The sequence below is a fragment of the Vanellus vanellus genome, assembly GCF_965231255.1.
Source record: "Vanellus vanellus genome assembly, chromosome: 3".
Lineage (NCBI taxonomy): Eukaryota > Metazoa > Chordata > Aves > Charadriiformes > Charadriidae > Vanellus > Vanellus vanellus.
In genome coordinates, this window is record NC_138907.1 from 3,063,628 (window position 1) to 3,085,315 (window position 21,688).

At 35.9% G+C, this 21,688-nt stretch overlaps 1 protein-coding gene across 1 annotated transcript in view; it reads right to left on the bottom strand.

The window, feature by feature from the left end:
- Positions 1–21,688, bottom strand: part of CCDC88A (coiled-coil domain containing 88A) — a gene marked incomplete at its 5' end in the record, with an annotated part of 73,636 nt that overhangs the window by 11,441 nt on the left and 40,507 nt on the right. Inside the window, 14 exons of the mRNA XM_082480218.1 lie at positions 1,719–1,933; positions 2,127–2,219; positions 2,841–2,986; positions 3,356–3,542; positions 4,563–4,706; positions 4,913–5,190; positions 7,947–8,108; positions 8,634–8,810; positions 9,449–9,587; positions 13,483–13,610; positions 14,175–15,245; positions 17,784–17,921; positions 20,061–20,245; positions 20,992–21,136. Of these exons, the coding sequence (XP_082336344.1) occupies positions 1,719–1,933; positions 2,127–2,219; positions 2,841–2,986; positions 3,356–3,542; positions 4,563–4,706; positions 4,913–5,190; positions 7,947–8,108; positions 8,634–8,810; positions 9,449–9,587; positions 13,483–13,610; positions 14,175–15,245; positions 17,784–17,921; positions 20,061–20,245; positions 20,992–21,136 (3,208 nt within the window). The remainder of the gene's footprint in view (positions 1–1,718; positions 1,934–2,126; positions 2,220–2,840; positions 2,987–3,355; positions 3,543–4,562; positions 4,707–4,912; positions 5,191–7,946; positions 8,109–8,633; positions 8,811–9,448; positions 9,588–13,482; positions 13,611–14,174; positions 15,246–17,783; positions 17,922–20,060; positions 20,246–20,991; positions 21,137–21,688) is intronic.

Consider the following 21,688-nt stretch of genomic DNA (forward strand, 5'->3'; position numbering starts at 1 on the left):
CAAAAACTGTGGTTTCCATGGCGACATGTGTACTGGAGGAAGATTAGGATCCAGAATTAGATCAGCCCTTCCAGTATATGGATAAATACACTGGGATTAAGGGGAACATGAACAAGGTCCATGGAGTAGAAAATTAATGAGGTCTGAACAACTTCAAACCTCTTTTGAGGATCAGCCACCGTAACTTCAACCATGGCTCCACCAGGAGGGTAACTGCACACCACAAGGTCCCAAGGATCATGCAAAGGAAACTGTCACATAAAACAGCCTTTCCAGAACGTGAAATCGTTGACAGAGATGCAGATGGTCTGAACCAAAGCGTGCACGCTCTTAATTGAAACTAACACACTTGCAAACACATCCACTGTAGCTTCAGTGGCTGCTGAATTCCAGAAGATTTCCAGTTTATATGTAAATGCAAGTTGCTTTTCTTTAAAGTCAAAAGTAACTGGTTTTAACCTTAACAGACCCTCACACTGAAAAACGCTAAGCTTCCCAAATTGACAAGTTAGCAACAAAAGTGATAAAATGTACCCTCAAACTTACTGTTTTCTTCAGTTATTAAAAAATACAAATCTGATTTTAAGTTTTCCTGAAAGAGTGTTTTTAGATGTTTTTAACTTTGACTAAGCTTCTGCAATAAGCACAGAAGAAAAAAAAATACATCATAATGGCTTTAATAATTTCTAACACACACAGCAAATTCATAGCTGGCACAAAACCCCAGAATATCGATCTACTGTCTTTTAATCCCCAAAACATTAAATTTCAAAAAAAGTATTGCAAAAGATTTAAAGTGAATGTTAAACATCTATTTTGATGCTTTCACATGCGTAGCCAAAATGCTTTTGCTGCATAATTATTAAATAGAATCATTACAACCTGATAACTTGGCTGTAGTATTATCTCTCAAGTTGTGAGAAATCGGGCAGTTAATGCCAAGAGTGGATAACAAAAAATACTGATCTGGAATGTACATGCTGCACAGAATCCAGCCTTTCATACTGCAGGCATCCTAAGATGACAGCTGTCAGGCTCTTTTAAGGTTAGCAAATTGTGTCTGGAATATTTGATCTATCCATACCTCTTTACCCTCCTCAGTCCCCCTTCTTAGCCACTTAACTCTAATCTTTAGGATCAATAACAATTCATAGCTTTTTGCCAAGTTAAGTCTCTACATTAATCCTTCCTATTGCATATTCAAATATTATCAGAATTCTTCATCATTGGTTTTGTGAGATGCTGGATGAACACCTTCAGACAGATCTTTTTAGCAACTAAAGGGTGTTAGCACAGCCACAGCTTGGAAAGCACTTCCAAGACAGGGGGAAGGATTCATGCTGGGACAAGAGGGAGAAACAAAACAGGGTACTAGTGGTAGCATCTGACATTCTATCCAAAATTCTGTTCATCTGACCCAGCAACCGTGCTTGCTTCATCTTACACAAGCACCATAAATGTATTTTAACATTTACGCTTAGAGCTACAGAAACGCTAAAAACTAGTTCCTGCCCAAACACTCAAGGAGTTTGCAAGAAGTCAGTATAAATCGGTCATTAATAAATGAATTCAGGCTTCGTTGCTAAAGACTTTAAAAATTATCTTTAAAAATCCTCCAGAACACACAGCCTTCTCTGAGCACCTCTTAATTTTTAAGCATACCTAAAAGACATTTAGCCAAGGATTATTAAAACAAAAAAATGTTTTGCAGTACTCACTACTACTCTTTTTGGTCCCCAAGGTCTGGCCATCTTCAAGAGAATTTGAGCCCACAGAGGAACTATCCTGACTGTCCTGGTGGGGCAGCTGAAGAAATCCTTCACTGGATTCTGAACGGGTAGGCGTGAGGGTCACAGACTTCAAACGTTCTCGATTAGCATCCTTTTTAGATTTTATCAGCTTCCTCATTTTCAGAGTAATCCAGTTGCCCCTTCTGTTATCAATAATACAGTGCATTTATTGCAGTTATAATACATATGCCTTCAGACTTTTCCTAATTTGTATGCAAGAATACAGACATGATTCTGCTCCCCTGAAGTTTAACAAATTCTTGATTTTCAGCTGGAACAGAATAGGTATGTCATGTTTTAGATTTATGTTTATTTTTATATCATGTCCATCAGTACCTTCTTGGCGGCGATGGTTCATAAAATTTATATTGATCCATTATCTTCTCCTCCAATTTCTCTTTCTGTCGCCTTAATTCATTTAGCTTATCACTGTAAACAGAAATTAATGATAACATATGCTTCAAAAATGTATATATAATGTGCGAATTGCATGTTCCTTTATTCAAAAGTTTTCACTTTTCATGAGAAATTCTTATATAACACTTGTTTCTTATTGAAAAAAATCAAGAAAGAGATAGAGCAAAGAAGCAGTCTTTCATTTAATGTTATGATATAAAATTGAAAAGATTTCCGTTTGCCTTTATCACACAACAGAAGTTTCCCCCTTTTTAATAATAATAATAAAGTGCATATATTCTCCAAGAGAATCATTTAGACAAGCACATTTGCTCTTCTCAAATTCACTAAAAAAAGTTTACAGATTACAAACCAACCTAGGAACTTGGCTTGTAGAAGTATGAGGAATAAATAGCATTTTTATTCTTCATTTGCACGATCAGTACACATCAGAACACAGTTGCACCGATCCTTTAGAACTAAAAATATAATGTGCTTAGTTTGAGTTATCTGCTTTTCATATATAATTTATATTTTAAACATTTCAGAAGTAGCATACACGTTAATTTCTATATAAAACAGAAGCTTTTTTTAAAAAAAGGTATTAGTGTTAACTGCCCTAATCACAGTAATTCCATTGTTTTAAAAACTCACATGTACTGCCTTTGCTCTACATGGAAGAGATCCTTGCTTTCCATATTCTGCTCAAGTAATGTTCTATTCTGTAGCATTAATGTCTGAATTTGATCTAGTAGATGTCTGTTTTCCTCCTCCAGATTTCCTTTAAGCTGGCTAAGCAGCTGTTAAAATATATGAAATGGTACATGCATGTATATGTGAGCATTTTACACACAGATAATGAGATTATCAAGAAAATTTAGGTCTACAAAGGATTCTGATCAAACAGAAAACTTGACTAAATCATGACTCAACTGATAAAAGTCTCTTTGATGCTTCAAGTAACTTAATACAGTGTAGCTAAAACATGAGCCCCAGTTTTTGTATTGCCTGTACAATAGGCAAATTGATTTGTCTTCAGACCCACTTCATTATCTATAAACCAAATTATTAATTCTCAAGCACTTAATATGATTTTATAAATCTACAAATACACTTACATAAATATTACAATGATACCAGTTGTGTAAAACAGCACGATTCTTACATACCTCACATTGATTATTTAGTTTTGTTGATGTAATATCCAGTTGTTGGTACTGTTCTTTGAGTTTAGAAAACTCAGCTTCTAATCGTGTTTGTTCTAGTTTGAAATTGTTCAATAAAGTTTTCAAATTCTTATGATCAGTTTGGAGAACTTCGTTCTCTCTCAAGAGCTGACTGTATGTATGAGTAAGCCTGGAATTAAAAGACACCATAAAAGAATATTCACAGACAGAAGGAAACATATTCACGACCCACATTCCCTCTGAAGCATGAAATTTCCAGGGCTCTACACTACTCCATAGAACACATATAAAAATTTCTTGGTATCACATACTGTAGGCAAGTCATCTCTTAGTCTAATTTTCTTACGCATGCACTCTGCTTTAAAGCCAAACACTCCAGGTTCCCCATACATTTAAAAATAAAGCAGGATTTCCGAATGAAGCCATCACAACTAGTTTAAAGATGCTACTTTTCAAAATACAAGAATCTTACAAAATGGCTAGAATTTCTTGCCAACGCAAAATAGTAAGGAAATAGGAATGTTCCAAACTTTGGTGACCACGCACGTTGCATATATTGATTCTTAGGCTCCCTTTGTCCCTACAGGGCCCTGCCACGTCCCCTTCTAAAAACAACCTCCAGTTCCTACGAATCCTCACACAACACCAAAGGTAAGAGGCATTTAATTGCAAGCCCCTTTGCCAGATGAACAAATCTTAATGCCTCTTCTTGAGGGCGGAAGTATCATGCTATTAAATACTACTATTAAACCCGACTACTTATGGCGAGCTATACCTCCGTTGCAGGGGTCAAGAAGGGCTTCAACACCCACTGCACTTCTACTCCTACTGGCATTACCCTCAGTTATCTTGCCCCTTAAGGAACTCACGCAGGGTGGCTTGCTCCCTCTACAGCTCACAGCCACACTGCACAGTGCTTGGCCTGGCATTCCTCAAGATGCTGTGTGGAATTTGGTATCCTCAGGATAGAACGATTTTTTTTTTTTTTTTTTTTTTTTTTTCTTCCTGTTCAGTTTTTCTAAAATGACTGTATCACAGAGCAACAGAGTGGAGTTGCTATAAGGTATGGACCATAAATGTCCTGAATTGCAGTATCAGATATTATGAAACGTGAGAGGATACACTTGTTTAGAGTTTACTGGCAAGTGCTCAGAGCTCTAGTAAAACACATATCAGACTTTTGCTTTACCTTTCATTTTCATCACGAAGTTTTTTATACTCTGCTGCTACATTTTCATGTTTTTCATTCTGCTGCAGCATTTTCTCCTGCTCTGTCTTGAGTACTTTCTCCAATTCTTCCAGCTGCACTTTCTGTTTCAGCAACTGATTGTACCTGCAAACGAAAATAATATTTAAGTTTCCTTTTTCAGAATGAAAAGAAAATAAGGAATTCTTTTTAAAAGGTGATCTTTCAAAGTTTAAAGATCTTAATGTTATATTTAAGTAATACTAATTTTATTCATACTAATTATAAAGCATGTTTTGCCTTTTGGCCAGGAATCGCATACTCTAATTTCACTTATGCATATTAGTATTTACCTATCTTCTAAGTCCTTATGCTCCACCTCCAGATTTTTGTGTGCAGATTTAAGACTTCCATGTTTAGCGATCAGAGATTCATACTCGGAAGCTTGGCGTTCATGCAGGTGTTCCAATTTTTCATGATCTTTGAGAAGTGAATCATACAATGATTTCAGATCCTCACGCTCCTTGAGTACACATTCATTCTCATTTTCTAAAGCAGACTGCTGGATCAACAGTTGCGCGTTCTGATTCATAAGAGATGTGCTTTGAGAATTAAGGGTGGAATTTTCAACCTGCAGCCATAAACATGTGACAAGAGTTGTAAATGAATTTCACAGTCTGGATTATCTTGTCTATCTCCACCTATTAACAGATTTCTGGAGTTTAACCCTTAGCATCTTAGCAACCTTCTACTTATTCCATTACCTGACAACCTTTAATGGGAATACTTTTTTTCTAATATACCTTTAGACAATTCCAATTCAAAATTTTCCAAGAGTATTTTCATAGCAGTATTGCAAGAAAGCACTTAAGCATACCCTTAAATTGACATGGGGGATGTGCGTCAAATTATTACTTACCTTCAAATGTCTACTAAAGTGCTATCTGGACAAGAGGCACATTTTCCTCTAAGGATCGACAGCTCTAGTATCAAAATATCTTAGAGAAATGGATCACCAGTGATCCTCATATCACATAAGCCAAATCCGTGACACGACTAAAATAAAAGGAACTTTCATATCAGCATAGATTTAAAAAAAAAATAATCAATTATTGTACAGAATCTCTATTGTCACTATAACGTCCTTACTGTACCCATACATCCTCTACAATGAGACTTCAAACAGTAGTACCCATTTAACAGAGAGAAAGGGAAATAAAATAATAGCACCTGGAAGGAACTACCCATATTCCGTTTTACTGAGGAACTGCCATTCACGGTTCTCTTCCAACAACAGTAAAGTCAGTTGATGACTTTATGTATGCGTTGTGAGATCTCGTAGAAAGTACTCTTCTTGTAGAAGAGTACAATTTCTCCAACAATTACATCAGAACAGCATTAATGTTCATTAATACAGTAAAGCCTTCAACATTAGACAGATTAAAAGAAAACAAACAACAAGAACACTTTACTTGGTGTACCTCTGGAAAGATTAACCTAATCTATATTCCTTGGATATCCTGAAGAATTGACAATATCTAACGTGCTTGTCATCTGACCTGTCTTAGGACAGTTTCCTTCTCTTCCCTATTCAAGAAATGAAAACCACAAACAACCGAGGCTTCTAATACCCTCGGGGTATCCGTTTAAGGAAAAAAATCTATCACTCCAGTGCACACTGTTACTAAGGAACAAATCCCTTTCTGTTGAAACTGCAGCATTCTTTGTCACAGATGAGAAAGCTGAACCTTTCACTGGAAATGAAGTAATGTCTGATGGTAAGTGTATGCTGTGAACCTTCCCAGACTGAATCCCGAGTTTGATTTAGTTCAGAATTCCTAGTTATCCTTTAAAACATCCTTTCTCTTGTATATTCCTTAGGGGTATCAGAAGGAATAGTAGAATTACTATTCCTAAGAACAGTTCCTGTCACCTAAGAACAGTTTTGACATAGCCCACGTAGACCAGCTTAGTCTGCACTTTGGATTTAGCTAATAGTTAATCACTCGTTTTCATGAATATATTTCACCTTTCATTTTGATTTAGAGTTGATGTGGAGTTGTCTTGCAACTCGCCTGAAGCTAAAAGCAAAATAGCTGAATTCTCAAGGAAGGAGAACTCCCTTTCTCAGTCTGTTGGGTGTAACATCATTCAGTCATCCCCGACAACAAAAACTACGTTGCCAATACTTTCAAATATCTACAGTTAATTAATTCTACAGGTTTATCAGATAGGAAAGGCCTGTGCTGCTGTGCAATCCATGAGGCAAAAAAGGAACTACATAGATATTTCTGTTTTTTTTGACAAATGGTATTACAAAATATAGAGTTCTGAATCCCAGAGATGTAGCCTCATCTGTTTCAAGTGGTATATTTCCCTGCCAACGTCCACTAATTTTTAATGACTAGAAGAGAGACAGTGCGTGTACAAATATGCTGTTTTGTTCATAGGCTTGCCAGCCACAAAGGGGAGTACTGTGCACTAATTAGATTTGAATGTGGTAGATAGAAAATGCATCGTGGTACAACTGTGTTCTGCTTTCCAGAAAGAGACAGGAGGATAACTTGACTCATTCACAAAATGCAGTATTTGTTTACTCATTTAAAGACTCCTTCACTCTGACTTCCCTTCACCCTCCATCATTTCTGACATTGTTTGCTATTTCTGCTGAATTGTGGATTCAAGTAGTTTTGATTCTTAGAGTGCCAAAAAGCATTAGATCCACTAACAAGAATATTTTATTTAGCAGAGAAAAAAAAGAGATGTATTTAACGACCCTGTTAAAGTATGAAGAATGACATCTGAATTTTGGCCATAAGAGCTGCAAGACTCTGAGGGCAACCATTTTTGTAATTTCCATGGTCACACATTATCTTTTTTTTTTACCCTCTGAATTATCTGAATTCATTTTTCACATATTTATGTAGTTTCAAAGGTTTCCTTTCAAGTCTTCTGTACTTACCTTTCTCTTAGGTATGGCTTTTTTTTTTTTAAAACTCTATTTATAAAAACAGACAAAATACTAAATTTAGAGTCTCTTTGGAGACCTTATTTCACTGACCTAATTCAGACGTAAAAAAGAAATTTAAAATATTATCTTAGAAGACTGGATAAGAGAATCTACTCTACTCCTAAGTACAAAGTTAAGAGTTTAAATCGGACAAACAAAGGATTTAAACCAACTTCTAGAAATGTTATTATTCATCAGCAAACAATGTATTTTTTGACTGCTTTTAGTGATGATTATTTGCACATTCCTTTCTTTTCCATGTCTGTACCAGAAGTGAAATGTGACTTACAATACATTAATGCCATTAGCTTTAAAGCTTTAATTTGAAAAAACTTTGAATTAAATTAACTGTTGAAGGCAAAATAGGAAAATATTACCTGCAGCTTGGCATTTTGAGTTTGTAGAGTTGTATTTTGTTCCTGTAGAGAAACAGTCTGTCTCTGAAGCGCAAGAATCTGAGCCTGCAGATTGCTGTTCTGTGTCTCAAGTTGCTTTAACTGTGTCTTCAGAGCTTGCTTCTCTGCCTGCAGTGTAGCATTCTTTGAACAATTAAAAAAAATAATAATTTCAGTTCACAGCTGTTTACTGAACTTCAAGAAATAAAACCTGTTTCTCCAAAACAAACAAAGCAGCGTGACTTTGCAGAGATTTACAGGGTGGAACAAAAATGTAAATGACCTTATATAAAAGTAACACACTAATATTATCACTACAGGTTAAGATTGAAAAAATGGGTAACTAATATTGTACCTATGGAGAAATAGTAGAGAAATCTCCATGAGTCATGTAAATAAGTATGATTTAAGAGGGCTTTACGAGATATCTGTGGATTCAAAAGGGCAAATTCAGGTTTCCACATCTCCTTTTAAATGCTGGTCAAGTGCTTTACAGCATCCGTCAGAGCAGAATCCAGCTGCTTCATAAATTATATTTAATTCAGATTCTGCTTGGTATACAAACCAGGTGATAAATTGCATACTTTCTTAACAATACTCTCGTGTATTACTGGAACAGCTCACAACAAATAATTAAAATCAGAATAATATTCACAAAACACATCTTACATTCCTTTCTACTTCAATTAATCTATCTTTAACTTTCAGTAACTCTCTAGTAGTTTCCTGATTTTCTTTCTCCCACTTATTGACAGACTGATTTTCTTCTCCACTTCTTGGAGGAGAATTCTGAACCATCCTTTCCTCTTCTTGTCTTTGCTTGAGAGCTTCATAGTTCTTTTTCACCTGAAATTATTTAGGACAATTTACATTAGGTTTAGATTTTTCCATTTTCTACATCCTAATTTATTACATGACCATACCACTTCTCAAAGAACAGAAATTGCTCTGTCACTGTATTTGTAAATTTGCTTTTTGTATATGTTTGGGGAGGTGATGTACAAATTATTTATGGATATGGATAGCTTAACCATGGCACATACTTTTCTAACCAAAAGAGATCTCCGTTCTCTATTTTATTTCAGTGCTTTCAACTGTATCCCCCAACTTTATTATAATAAAGACCTGCAACCAAGGAGACTATTTCTTTTTTTTTTTAACCAGCCCACTTAGGCTGTTCAAAGTAGATCAGAAAACATAACTGAAAATGACTACTTTTGGCATCCCAAATCAAATCTACTTCAGATTACTTATCCACCTGACATACCGAATAACCAATGAATAAACTCAACAACTTTTCATGTGATTTTTACCACTGGGCCTGTATTATTGCAGTCTTAAAAAGTAGTAATACGTTTGTCCTGCTTTATATTACCCAAACTAGGCCCATCTTTTGCTGTCTTACACAAAAGGTCAAGTGTAGAAATAACGATAGCTGGTACAGGATTAATTTAACCTTGTAGAAAAAATGTTGTTCTCCTTACTGTTTTAAGTTCCTGACGGAGTTGCTGGTTTAAATTTGTTGATTCTTCTAAACGAGCCTCCAAAGCAGCAATTTTTTCTTCTTTTATTTCGAGAGACTTCTTAAGTGTAGATTCTAATTTTGACTCCAAAAGCTTATACCTACTGATCAATGACATCACACACACACAAAAAGTCTGTAGTTCAAAAAGTTACCTGAGGTATTTGAATTCTAAAACATCCTGAAACAGTAGTCTCATAGCTACGCTCAAACATGCTAGAATGCTGACTCTATTCAAAAGCACAAAGACACCTCAATATTAGTATCAAGTCCTAGGTCTAAACCAAACAGAAGATGGTAGTCTAAAACATTTTTTAATCCTTCTTTCTTTTAAAACATTAGACATACAAAACCCCACATTCAGCCACAGCAGTAGGGGGCTGACTTTATTTGGATCATGAGCGTGTGTGTGATGACAGCACTCTTCCTTCTGGCTCCATTCCAGTGAATCCAGCGGGGACCTGAACTAAATTAGAATGTGAAGTATTTGGAGAGCAAGATTTTCATCAATTTCCATTTCCTGCCAGCTCACAAAGAGGAGGCACTAGGGAAGGAGACGGAACACAGTACTTTGCAGGTGCATACTCATTTGATGTATGAATGTGCAAATTGCTCACTCAGCCCAGCTGCTGATATTTTAAGACTGTTACAGCTCCTGATGTGTAAAGCTTCCATTTTTTACCATATTTACAATATTGTAGGGTACCTAAAAAACCCAAACCACATACTTGGGAGAGAAGCGGTTGGATTTAGAATATATCGGTTTAGAACAGTATCTCCTTTTTAGAAAATACCGAAAACCACACTCATTAATCACTCTTAAGCAGTTCAGTCACTGTACGTGTGCTCAGAATCTGGAAAGCATCCCGCTTCTCGCCACAGTAGGGCAAAATAAAACAAACCACTAATATGCCCCTTTTTAACCTTGACTACCGAAGAATCTATCGTTTTAGTGAATGGAATAGATTGCAAGAGACTCCTGAATGAACAGCATTAGATCTAGTCAGGAACTGGAGCAGAAGACCAATGGTAAAAGAATTAATAAGTAGAAAGCTGTCCGGTAGCATCACATAGTAGGATGAGAATCCTAGATTTTAAGGTATGACAAGTAATTCTCAGGGACTTAAGAAACAGTAGGCAGTCTACGACAAGTAGAATAGATAGCATTTCATCTTCTTGAGCTGAAGCATATATTCAACTACAAATAAGAAAAAGTTATACGATTATGTAGGAAACAAAGAAGGAAAAAGACCAATAGCAGAGAGCCAATATCCATTTTCCTTTTGAACACTAATAATGAAAGATGGTGCAAACTTTCTAATATCACTGAGATTTGGGTATTTCAGATTCGGGGTCAAAATCCATAAATCTGTTTGTCTAAAGACAACAGCCATTCAAAAGGCAATAGGAAATGGAAAACAGTTCAAAGTTAACTCATCAAACACAGTCAACTTAGGCCCCAACAGAAAAAATCTGAAATGCTACCAGGAACATTCACCAAAAAACACAAGCAGCTCTTCCCAATCAGGGAGAGAAAAACTGCATTTCTTAATTTCTGTCATCAAAATGAGAGAAATAATTTTGGCCGTAACGATCCTAGCTTTCTACAGGCCTGATGAAATAATTGCTAATGCCTCACCTACACAACAATATAAGGAAAGCAATCCAGGTACTTTTTGGATGAATAATGGAAAGGAAGAATAGTAGCAGAGCAAAATTTCAAACCAACCAAAGTTTCCACTTGAAAACAAATATTGCCCATTCACAGGCCTTCAGCTCTACATGAAGTTTGAGAAGCAGCTCAAAACAATAGCATAGCCCAAATTCCTTCACACCTAAAACTATTTGGCCACAAGCCTGAGCTCAGAGGGAGGCTTTAGATAATGTTCTGGGTAAGCGTCAAGATATAATGCTTACTGCACACCTCCCCATAGATCAGCCTGAATAGGCACATCATACCCAGTCTGATATCAAAATATCTTGTACTATCAAATATTCCACATGCTTTTATGTTGCTTTCACATGGTCAGTGCTGGACGATCGAGTTTGCCACGAACACCTTTCTAGACAGGCATTATCTCCTGCTGCAAGGCAATTTGCAAAGAATTAAGCATAAGCTGTTCTTACGACAGTGCAGCTGAGCAGCACCAAATTACAAAAGATACAATGCCAGCAGTAGACACTTGCCAAGTGTAGGTCAACCAGTATACAATGCTTGAGCCTGCTGCGTGGGCTGTGCTCTTAGTATATAATACATATAAAGCAAAAAATGAACAGTGACTGCTTGAAAAAGAAACACCTACTAGAAGAGAACTATGGGGACGTGGGGGGGGAATGAACAGAAAACGAACTGATTTCTGTAATCCCCCCACAGAGCTAATCTGGAAGCAAAGGAAGAAACGAAACAGGTCACGATAGGTGCCAGAAGTATGATAAACGATCATTTACAGATTATAATTTAATGAAAGCTGGCTAAAACTCCCCATTCCACAGACACACGTAACTCCAAATTTTCTTCCAAATTAGAATTTATAGATCCAATATAACAACATTCTGTAACATGTGAAGGAAACACTAGTATTATATAGCCCAAAGTTATAATTCATAAAACGTCACAAACCGACTAACCTATGAGAAGTGAACCCAAAACATCTGATCTTCAGAAGTATGAGCACTTGTAAAGGACAAGTGCCATTGTCTGGAAAGTCGAAGTAGACTCACAAATCTTTTCATGTAGTGTAACTTACAAAAGCACCTTTACAGAACAATATGCTCTCCCTTTGCGGGAGCACTCACTCCAACCACTTGGAATCTACAACGTGATTTAAAAAAACGTTGCTCAATCTGGACCTCTTCATCGAAGCACTTTAAGCTTCAACTCAGCTCAAGGATTGGTTCTTCTTTGTATAGTATATTCACTTAAGGACAAACCAAACGTATACTATGTGCTGTATGCTACACAGTAACACTTAAATCAGAAGTCATACTAGTCAAAGTTCTGAGGACTTTCCTTGACAGAAGAACTCCTCATCTGTGAGCTGAGAAAGGTAGATAAAAGATGGCAGCAGAAAACAAGAGGTGCTAACAGACTGTCCCTAATGGATGCTGGCACCATCCCAGTAACAGAGCACTGGGAGCAAGAAAGGGAAACTGAAGAAAAAAAATTGTTTGGTTTTTTTTTTTTTTAGATATAGAAGCCTCAAAAATCAATCTATGTGTTCATGACAATCAATTGTAATAACAGATCATGACAGCAGCTTTTTCTTTTTTTTTTTTTTTTTTAAAAAAAGCACAACTGAATAGCATCGTGAAAGAAAGATTGGCTAGAAGCCCATACTAGTCTGCTTTTCTCCTGTCACAAATTTTCCCTGAATCCCTGCAGAATAAGACAGAACACAACATACAGTAGAGGAAACAGATGTCAGGATAGCAGCTGCTTTATAATGGCAGGTGTGGTAGCGTGATAGAGCCCGTACGAAGTTTTGGAGACTCTCAAGAATTGGATACTTCCTAGCCGGTAAGCGGGATTGCAAACAGCTTCCTTTTGGTAGGAAGAATCAGAGGGAAATAATTGTAAGGAATGATTGGGACAGTTTAAGGTAACCACTATGTGACAAAAGCATAAAAAACATTTCTATCAGTCAAGCAGTCAAAAAGGGGAAAAACAAACCACTTTGGGTCTATTATCTTTTACTGCTGCTATTTCTGCTGCTAACTAGAACATAAACCATTTTAATTATACGTTAACTGTATCTACTGACGTACTTCAAGAAATTTCTTAGTAACAAAAAAATAGCGCTTTCACAGACAGCTCAACATAAAAGCGCATCAGCTACCTTATTAATTTCAAAGAATAGCAAGTTCCATTTTGCGTTTATCAGTGTGCCTTAAAAATCTAAGAGTATGCACAAAACCAGTCTGCAAAACCATTTTATCTTTATGAATAACGAAGAACCTCATTTCTACACTGTTCTAGGTAGGCCTTGATATTCTCACCTGTCATCACTGCTTTGTTCATCATGCAAGAGACGCTCCTTGTTTAAGCCTATTTTTTCAAGTTCGTGGGCAAGTTTTTCTAGATCATTGTTCATTTGTTGAGTCTTCAATTTTTCATTCACCAAGTCCTTACACAGAAAAAATTCCAGTCAGTGTTATCATATAAATACTGTAGTCTTAATTCTCAAAGTGCTGAGGCAAGAGTCTTTTTATCACTACGTGACTTGAACAACTCAATGTTAACTCTCCTTTCCTTCCAATTGTTAGCTTTCAGCTGTATCAGACGTTACATTGTAACTATACTAAGATTTCAGTGCAGTAGTTTACTCCCTTCCTTTCTGCAGAACTTCCCTTTCCAATTGGTCTTGTACCTTACGGTGAAGGAAAAATGTTTCAGCCTGAACAAATATGAACATGAATAATCTGAAGAACATTGTTTTAACAAAGGCTCCATGGCAGTCTGTAAGCAACCTTACAGAATTAAGTGTAATATGGTTATATTATTCTGTTTGATTATGATTATATAAATTTTGATTATCTAACACTTTCCCTACTATAACCATTAAAGATTATAATAGTTTATAGATTAAAGCATGAAAAATACAAAATACGAACTTTTTTCAAAAATACAGCTATAATTTCTCTACATTACAAACAGATTATAACAGGAACGGTAACTAATTTCTGTTTACCTCTCGTAAAGTGACAAGGGTTTTCTTATCAATGGTAGCTCTTTTCACGAGTTCTTTATTTTCTTTTTCTAGTTCTTTGAGGCGTACACATGACTCTTTATATACAACTATTTCTTTAAATAGAGATTTATTTTCCTTTTCCAGATTACTAATTTTTACATTATTTTCTTCTAAAGTACTATCTTTAATTTCTGCTTGTTGTCGAAGCCTTTTATTTTCTTTTTCTAGCTGTTTCTTATCTTTTTCCAGTTGAGAAGTCTCTTGTTCTAACAATTTATTCTCCTTTTCCAATTGCTCTAGGCGCTTACTAGAGATTTTTAACTCTTCTAAGTTCTTTTGCAGAGTCTGATTTTCAGACTCTAAATCTTGTAATTCACTTTCTAATTGCTGAATCTTCTTATTGCTGTTTTCAAGGGCTTTCTGTAGCCTTTGGTTTTCTGTGTCTAAGCCTTGGTAGCTGACTTCCAAGCGTTCAGTTTTCTTAAATGAGGCTTTCATGAGTTCAAGGCTCTTTTTAAGTTGCTCCTTTTCACTCTCCAGTTCCTTATTTTCTAATTGTAATTGCGCGACTTTAATGCTTGTACACTTCAAGGATTCAATTGTTCTTCTTAATTCCAAATTTTCTTCATCGAGTTGTGAATTCTCCTTTTCTAAGGATTCCAATTGAAAAGTGAGGTTTTTTAGGCTATCCAAAGTTTTTTTGAGTTTTCTGTTTTCCGTTTCCAGGTCTGAGTTTTCTTGTTCTAATGCCTCAATCTTCTCACATGTAATTTTTAAGTTAGTAATTTTTTTCTGTAATAATTCATTTTCCTTCTCCAGATGATGCAGCTCATTCTCAAGTTCTTCTGCTCTCTCCCCTTTCTCTTTATAATGTTCCAGTTCTTTCCTGACTTGCTTTTTTTCAAATTCAATCTTATTTAACTTACTACTGGTCTCTTTAATAGACTCATGAAGTATTTTATTTTCTTTTTCAATTTCTTTCATTCTCGCTTCAGCACTGATTTGTGAGCGTTGTCTCAGAGAAGCTACGGTTTGATTCAAATGTTCATTTTCTTGTTCTAATAGCTTAACCTAATTTGGGGGGAAAAAATTGTAAACTCTGGTAAGCCACACACCAACAAGTAATTACTTCCACATATAGACTGAAAGCTACTAAGATAATAAGATTATATGATATTTCCCTTTTAAGTTTCAAAAAAAAATTTCTCTTACTCTACTGATATTCAGTTGCAGCATTACAAATGTGTATGTACACACGCAGAAGTCTGATAACAAAGTTAAAGGGAATCTTCAAGTATCTTCTTCTGGATATTAGCAGATAACAAAAATAAAACTAATGAAGCACAAACCAAAACAAAGCTGTATCTATTTCTTAGCTTCATTTCATTTTCATTTGTTTTTACCCAGATTAAGATTATTTTTCTTAAACACTGTAATTTCCAGAGATGTGTGTCCACAAAGAACAAAACGGCAATCGAGTTCTAAACCAAACTTGAGGTGGAAGGAGGTATGGGAGCTGCAAAAGTGTCTTTATTTCACTTGGGAAAAACAGAGGTGATCTATGGGATATGAGGGCATCCTGATCCCAGTCAGTAACATTTTGGGAAGAAACACATCAAGGTCACATTATTTTTTGAGTTAAAAAGAACCCTTGGACATGCTGTACCAAAACAGCTTCCAGAGAAAGTAAAAATCGTATTAGAACTGAATTACTTTCTTAGGTAACATACCCAGATCTGCTTCAAGGATAAAGGCAGAATTTAGATCTTAATTTTTAGTATTTCTTGTTTTTTTTTCTGTTACTCCAAATCATTTGAAATTGTTTGAGTATGTAACAATAGACAGCAAAATCCAGAAAACTGTTTAGATCAATATTTAAGAATACACTAATAACATAGCATAAGGGATGTTTCAACAATAAACTGTTCCGGAGAAAAGCAAAAATGCTAGTTGCAATGAAAAAGACTGAGAAAATTACAGACTGTTCTTTCATATCTAAGTCTGAATGTAACTATTAATTACAGGATCTACGGTTCGGTTCCCAGCAATAACAAAATGTTCTGAAACGATTAATGAGAAACTAATTAACAAGTGTCTAAAACACAACCTTAACGCTTCTTTACATAAGCTGGTATGTTACTGAACATGCATAATTAGTTTCCATGAATTCTGCTTCTATAATACAAACTTAACAAAAAATCATGATCAATGCCTCCATAATTTTTGATTAAATCAAATGAACCTTGTATAGTTGACTCCAATAAGTTTCAGCACAGGATTTGCAAAAGACAGGAAAGAGGAGCTGTGATGGGTTATTAGCAGAAGTATACTACTTCTAAGCAGAAACAGTCCCACTGAAATGTCAGTCCTACTCTAACACATTTAAAACAATATACATATCCCTGATGGTTGATTTGGGACTAATGACTAATTCCAGAAAGTTTTAGTCTTTTTTTCCCCTCCACTTCAAATACAATGAATAAATAAATTATTGTAACAATGAATGCTTCTAAACAAGACAAGCCGACATATTTTCTTTAAAATTATCCCCACTGTTCCCTTTAAATGAAAGTAAACCTTCAATGCCAAGCTTTTTTTTCCCCTTTATTTTCTATGTCTGGAATTTCATTTACTGATTAAATTGGGCCTTTAAATATTTTTAGGACTTCTGAAATACAATATTCCGTATTCCAAAATACTGTACTTTTAAACTAAAAAATGTCAATCCCATCATCAGTGGAATTTATAAAAGATAATTAGAGTTATCTTATTAAAAAAAAAAGATAACTACAGTTATAACTACAGTTATCAAGTCTCAGGCACTTGATTACTAAATATGGGATTTCCAGAAGTTTCCATAACTCATTTCCTAGTGGCTGCCTTCCACAGGTCCTCTGAATTGCTCTGCAAAGACCTTTAGAAGGTGTCAGCACCCATTAGATACCGATACATCAGTGACATTCAGTACCCTCCCAAATACAGCTCAAATCTTTCACCAAGACCCAGATGCCAGTTTCTGGCAACCAAAAATAAATTCTGCTATCCACCTACAAGTCACAGTTAGAAAACATTCTAGTATAGGGGAATATTATGAAGGTTCCTACCCCAGATAAACAAGACTGTGAGCAACACAGGAGGAACAGAGTCAGCAGCGGAGCAGCAGACCAGCTCTGCTACACTGGCCTCTGTCAGGTCCCTTCGAGGGACAGACTGCTGTAATTCTCATTAATACTCCGACATTACCTCAAACACTGACCAGCTGTCTGGAACCTGTTTTCTTCCCTTAAGAGGTGTTTGGCTTACCTCCAAAGTTCCCAATTTTCTGTTTTGGCTGAGCTACACCCTCTAAGCAACTATAGCAAATACACAGCCCATGAAAGCCACAGAAGCGTTACAAAACACTAAGAAGTTCTAAAACTAACAGTAAAGCCTCAGCTAAAAATGAGTCATGCCTCTCCCTGGCTGCAGGTCTTAGGCAAGCTATTTTGCTGCAGATATGTCCTTTTAGCAAATCTGCTATGTTTACAATGCCTTTATGCCTGTAAAAAAGTACAAAAGAAGAACAGTACAGTAGAATGCAGCATTAAGACTTTTGATTCTACTACTCACTTGTCGCTCTGAGTTTTCTCGAAGTGCTTCAAGTGTCTTTTCAAGCTGTGCTTTTTCTTTCATCAAGTCTTTACTCAAATTTTGACTGTTCTGAAGACTCTGTTTCTCTTGGCTAATTTCATTCTCTAGCTCTTCAAGCTAGGGAAAAAGAAACAATTTTTTTAAATGTAGTTAAAAATGACAATAGTATTATTCTTAGCTGAGTTGAAGGTACCCCTATAGAAACGAATAAAGAAGGTTAGAGGAAAGAATAAAATGGAATTTTCTGTTCTTTACCTGAAACAATTCTTCTCTTCTAAGAATAAATTTACTTCTGCCAGAATTCTCTCCCTGGCTCAGAAGATTATATCCATAAAGTACTTTGGCATAAAAAATTGGTCAGATTTTATTAGGCTTTAGATATTTTCCCAAGCATCGTTTTTGCTTCTAAAATTCCATTTTAGTGAGATTTATACTGCTCCTCTAAGTCCCTTTTAGCTTACAAGAGTCGAATATTGTTTGATCTTACTTAACTGGTTCAAGAGATACGATGATTCTTTGGGAACTAAATATACACATTTGTTTTGTCAAATGGCTCCCGTTCTCTTAATGTCTCCACACAGCAAAACTATTTATGAGTGAAAATAACCAAGTGTGATTTTTCTGTCATATCGAAGTTATAATTAGTTACTTGCAAGCAACACGTATTTTTAAACAATCATCTGCTGGAAGGTTTATATACTATGTGAACTCCATCCACATACCCCAGTCCTAGAGGAGTCCAGACATAACTCTGACTCCAGGTAGAGGGAATACTTTTAAAAACAAATTATCTGAATTATACATTAAAACAGTGCTAAATAATACTGAGAAATAAAACCACAAAAAGGCAGTAGAATGGAATTTCTTCCTCTGTGAAGCAATTTGTTGATTGGAAATATGCAAAAAGCATGGCATCAATTAGGCCAAAAGCCGAATTAAATCTTTCTCTTAGGACAAGAATACTAACACTTGACCAGTCTTTTGCTTCCCTCTCCCTCTTCCTCTTGAATTTAGACTTTCCCAGTCCCGTATGTAGCAGACCAATGCCTGTTTTACATGGTTATTGGCACTTTCACTGGTTTTTCAAAGGAGAAGTAACTGGCTCAATCACCCCAGCAGGGATGCAGTCAGCCTCTGTCTGGGAACCAAACTTACCCATCACCAGTCCAGCTACCAACTAGGCACTGGGAGTCCCTGTAGTCACTGTACATCATATTTATAAGACCCTCTCTACAAGCGGTTTAAGAGAAAGTATGCCCAGGTAGAGGTAGACTACGTATATAGGATGCATAACAGACATTTTGTTCAACTTCATGCTTTTTGCTGAAGTGATCACTGTTCAGAACATCGTTTTTAGGAGCAAGTGAGAAAAAGAACATGTTGCCAGACATCCAAAGTGGTAAGAACAGTATCAGACAACCACAAGGACCTACTATTGCTTGCTTCTTATACCTATTCCTTTCTTTTGTATCCTCCTAGCTGTCTTTCTGGTACTGTACAGAAACTCAAAGCAGCACACAGGCTGCTGCAAAAAATACCACGTCATTAAGAAATCAGAAAAAGCGTGAAAGTATGGAATACAGCAGGGATTTCTTTCAATTTATTTTTTTTTAATTATCTCCTACCCACCCATCTCTAAGAATAGTCTCTCTAACGCCTGACATAGCTTTTACTTCAGCAGATATTTCAGAAACTTTAGACATTTCAGTCTACTGTAATTACCCCTCTTATGTATTTGATATACATGATTTAGAGAGTAAAATATTGTAGATCAGCACAGACAAATCTGACAAACTCCTCCTCACTTGCTCATCAATTCCTTGGCCCATCTTCTCTCAGTTATGAATGAGGACATGGGACCAAGTTTTCTGTTTAGATGAAGACTGGCTAGTAAGTCTATGTACACATACTTTCCACTGCTTAATAATTACAACAATTAAAATAATGTTCTGAAGTATCATAAAACTTTCATTATTCATTATATCCCCAATATTAACATGATTTTTTCCTCACTGATAAGACCTTTCTGAATAAAACAGTCACACTGTTACGTCAATAAAAAAGCATAACTAAAGAGAAAAACCTCTCCGAGGTGGTTTTCTTTTTTACGATAAACTTACAAATACCATAACACCATGTAGACCCCAGTAATATTTTACCCAAAATAACAGCAATTCATAAAATTACCCTTTAGAAAGAAGATGCTGAGCAACATTATGAAACTCATACGCAATGCAAACATACACTGATGATTACCTTTTTGCTAAGTCTTTGGTTTTCTTTTTCCATTTTCAGAGTCCTTGAACTACTGCCTTCTACAGAACCCACTGCACTTTGTAGTTCTTCTACTGTCTTCAGTAGACTTTGGTTCTCCATTTCCAACTTCAGTAATCTGCTTGATGTCAGTTCATTTACTTCATGACCAAGTGACTTCTGTGGCACTATAAATGAAAATCACCATAAAAAAAAAAGGTTATTTATTATGTGGAGTTCTTGGACTTTGGATTTTTAAACTCAGAGGATTTAGAAGCCTTTGACAGTCCTCCAATACCTTCTTGGTGAATAGAGCTAGTTCAGATTAATAACCCATCCTCCTTACCCAACAGACAACACTGCAGATGCATAAAAAGAAAGGTCCTACTCATCCTACAGTTCCCAATCACAGCAGAGATTTGTTTCCTGTAGCTGAGGACTTATCTCTAAATTCCCACAAACCCTTTCTATGGGATCCAGTGTATGACCAGGTATGGTATACTGGAAGAGTCAAAATTTTTGCCACAGATATCTCTGCAAACAATTACTCTGAAAAGCCTTAACAAATCTTTCTTAACTTTAAGAACAGTAAAGCAAGAAGACTCATGATCTGCACTACACGGTATAGAAGCCTGAATGGCAACACAATGTAACTCCGAGGTATTTATGGGTTTTACATCTCTGTTTAAGTGAACAAGAATCACAAGAATGAGACTTTTAACATAGGATGTATCTCCAAGGATACAAGGGACTGTGTAAAAAACCCAAACACAACAAAAACACAAAAATAACCCCAAAATTGTCATGTCTCCAGAGGACAGAGGACAAAAGATACTGTACTTTAGAAGTCAGGAGCTGTAATTTCCTAATGCTGTCCAGCCTCTGAGCTTTCAATTTTTCTGTTTTATCGGTTTGCAAGTATTACTATGTTTACCTTCAGAAAGTTCAGTAGTCCTATTTATCTGTTCAAGTTCCCAGCCAAGATGCAATGATTCATCCATACTTTGTTTCTGAGCCATTTCTAGAGTCATATTTTCCTCCATGAGTTCCTCAATCTTCTTTCTGTCCATATCACGCTCCTTAAAAATTATTTCACATGGAACTTTAAAAACTGTCTCAACATGCACAAAGTATTTTAGTATCTTGTATGTCACAGAGAAATGCCAAGTGCATTTTATGATTTGCTAATACATAGCGAGACACACAGAAGAACAGACAAAATAATGGAGACCTTAGAAAAGAAGTGTAACAACCAGTAAAGAAAAATATGCAGAGAACCTCTTCTCATTATAACCTGTGGTAATGACTACTTACTCTTTTTCAAAGATCACTTCTCTCAGAATATCAGTGAAGAAAGTATACATGATAAGCACAGCTTGATAGCACACACAAAAAACAAATGGACAGAGAAGCAAAATTTTACCTTCTCTAAACTATCATAAGCCTACTTTGATGCAAAAAGCTGTAACAGGACTGGGTCCATGATAAGAGCATCTCACCTGGCTCTTTATAAACCCCTCTCCCCACACATGCTACTTTAACAGGAATAAGCTGCAGCTGCAACTCTCAACATTTTGCAGAAAATGAAAGTAATCAGAAGGTAATAATCTATCACCCCTTAAGGAAAACTA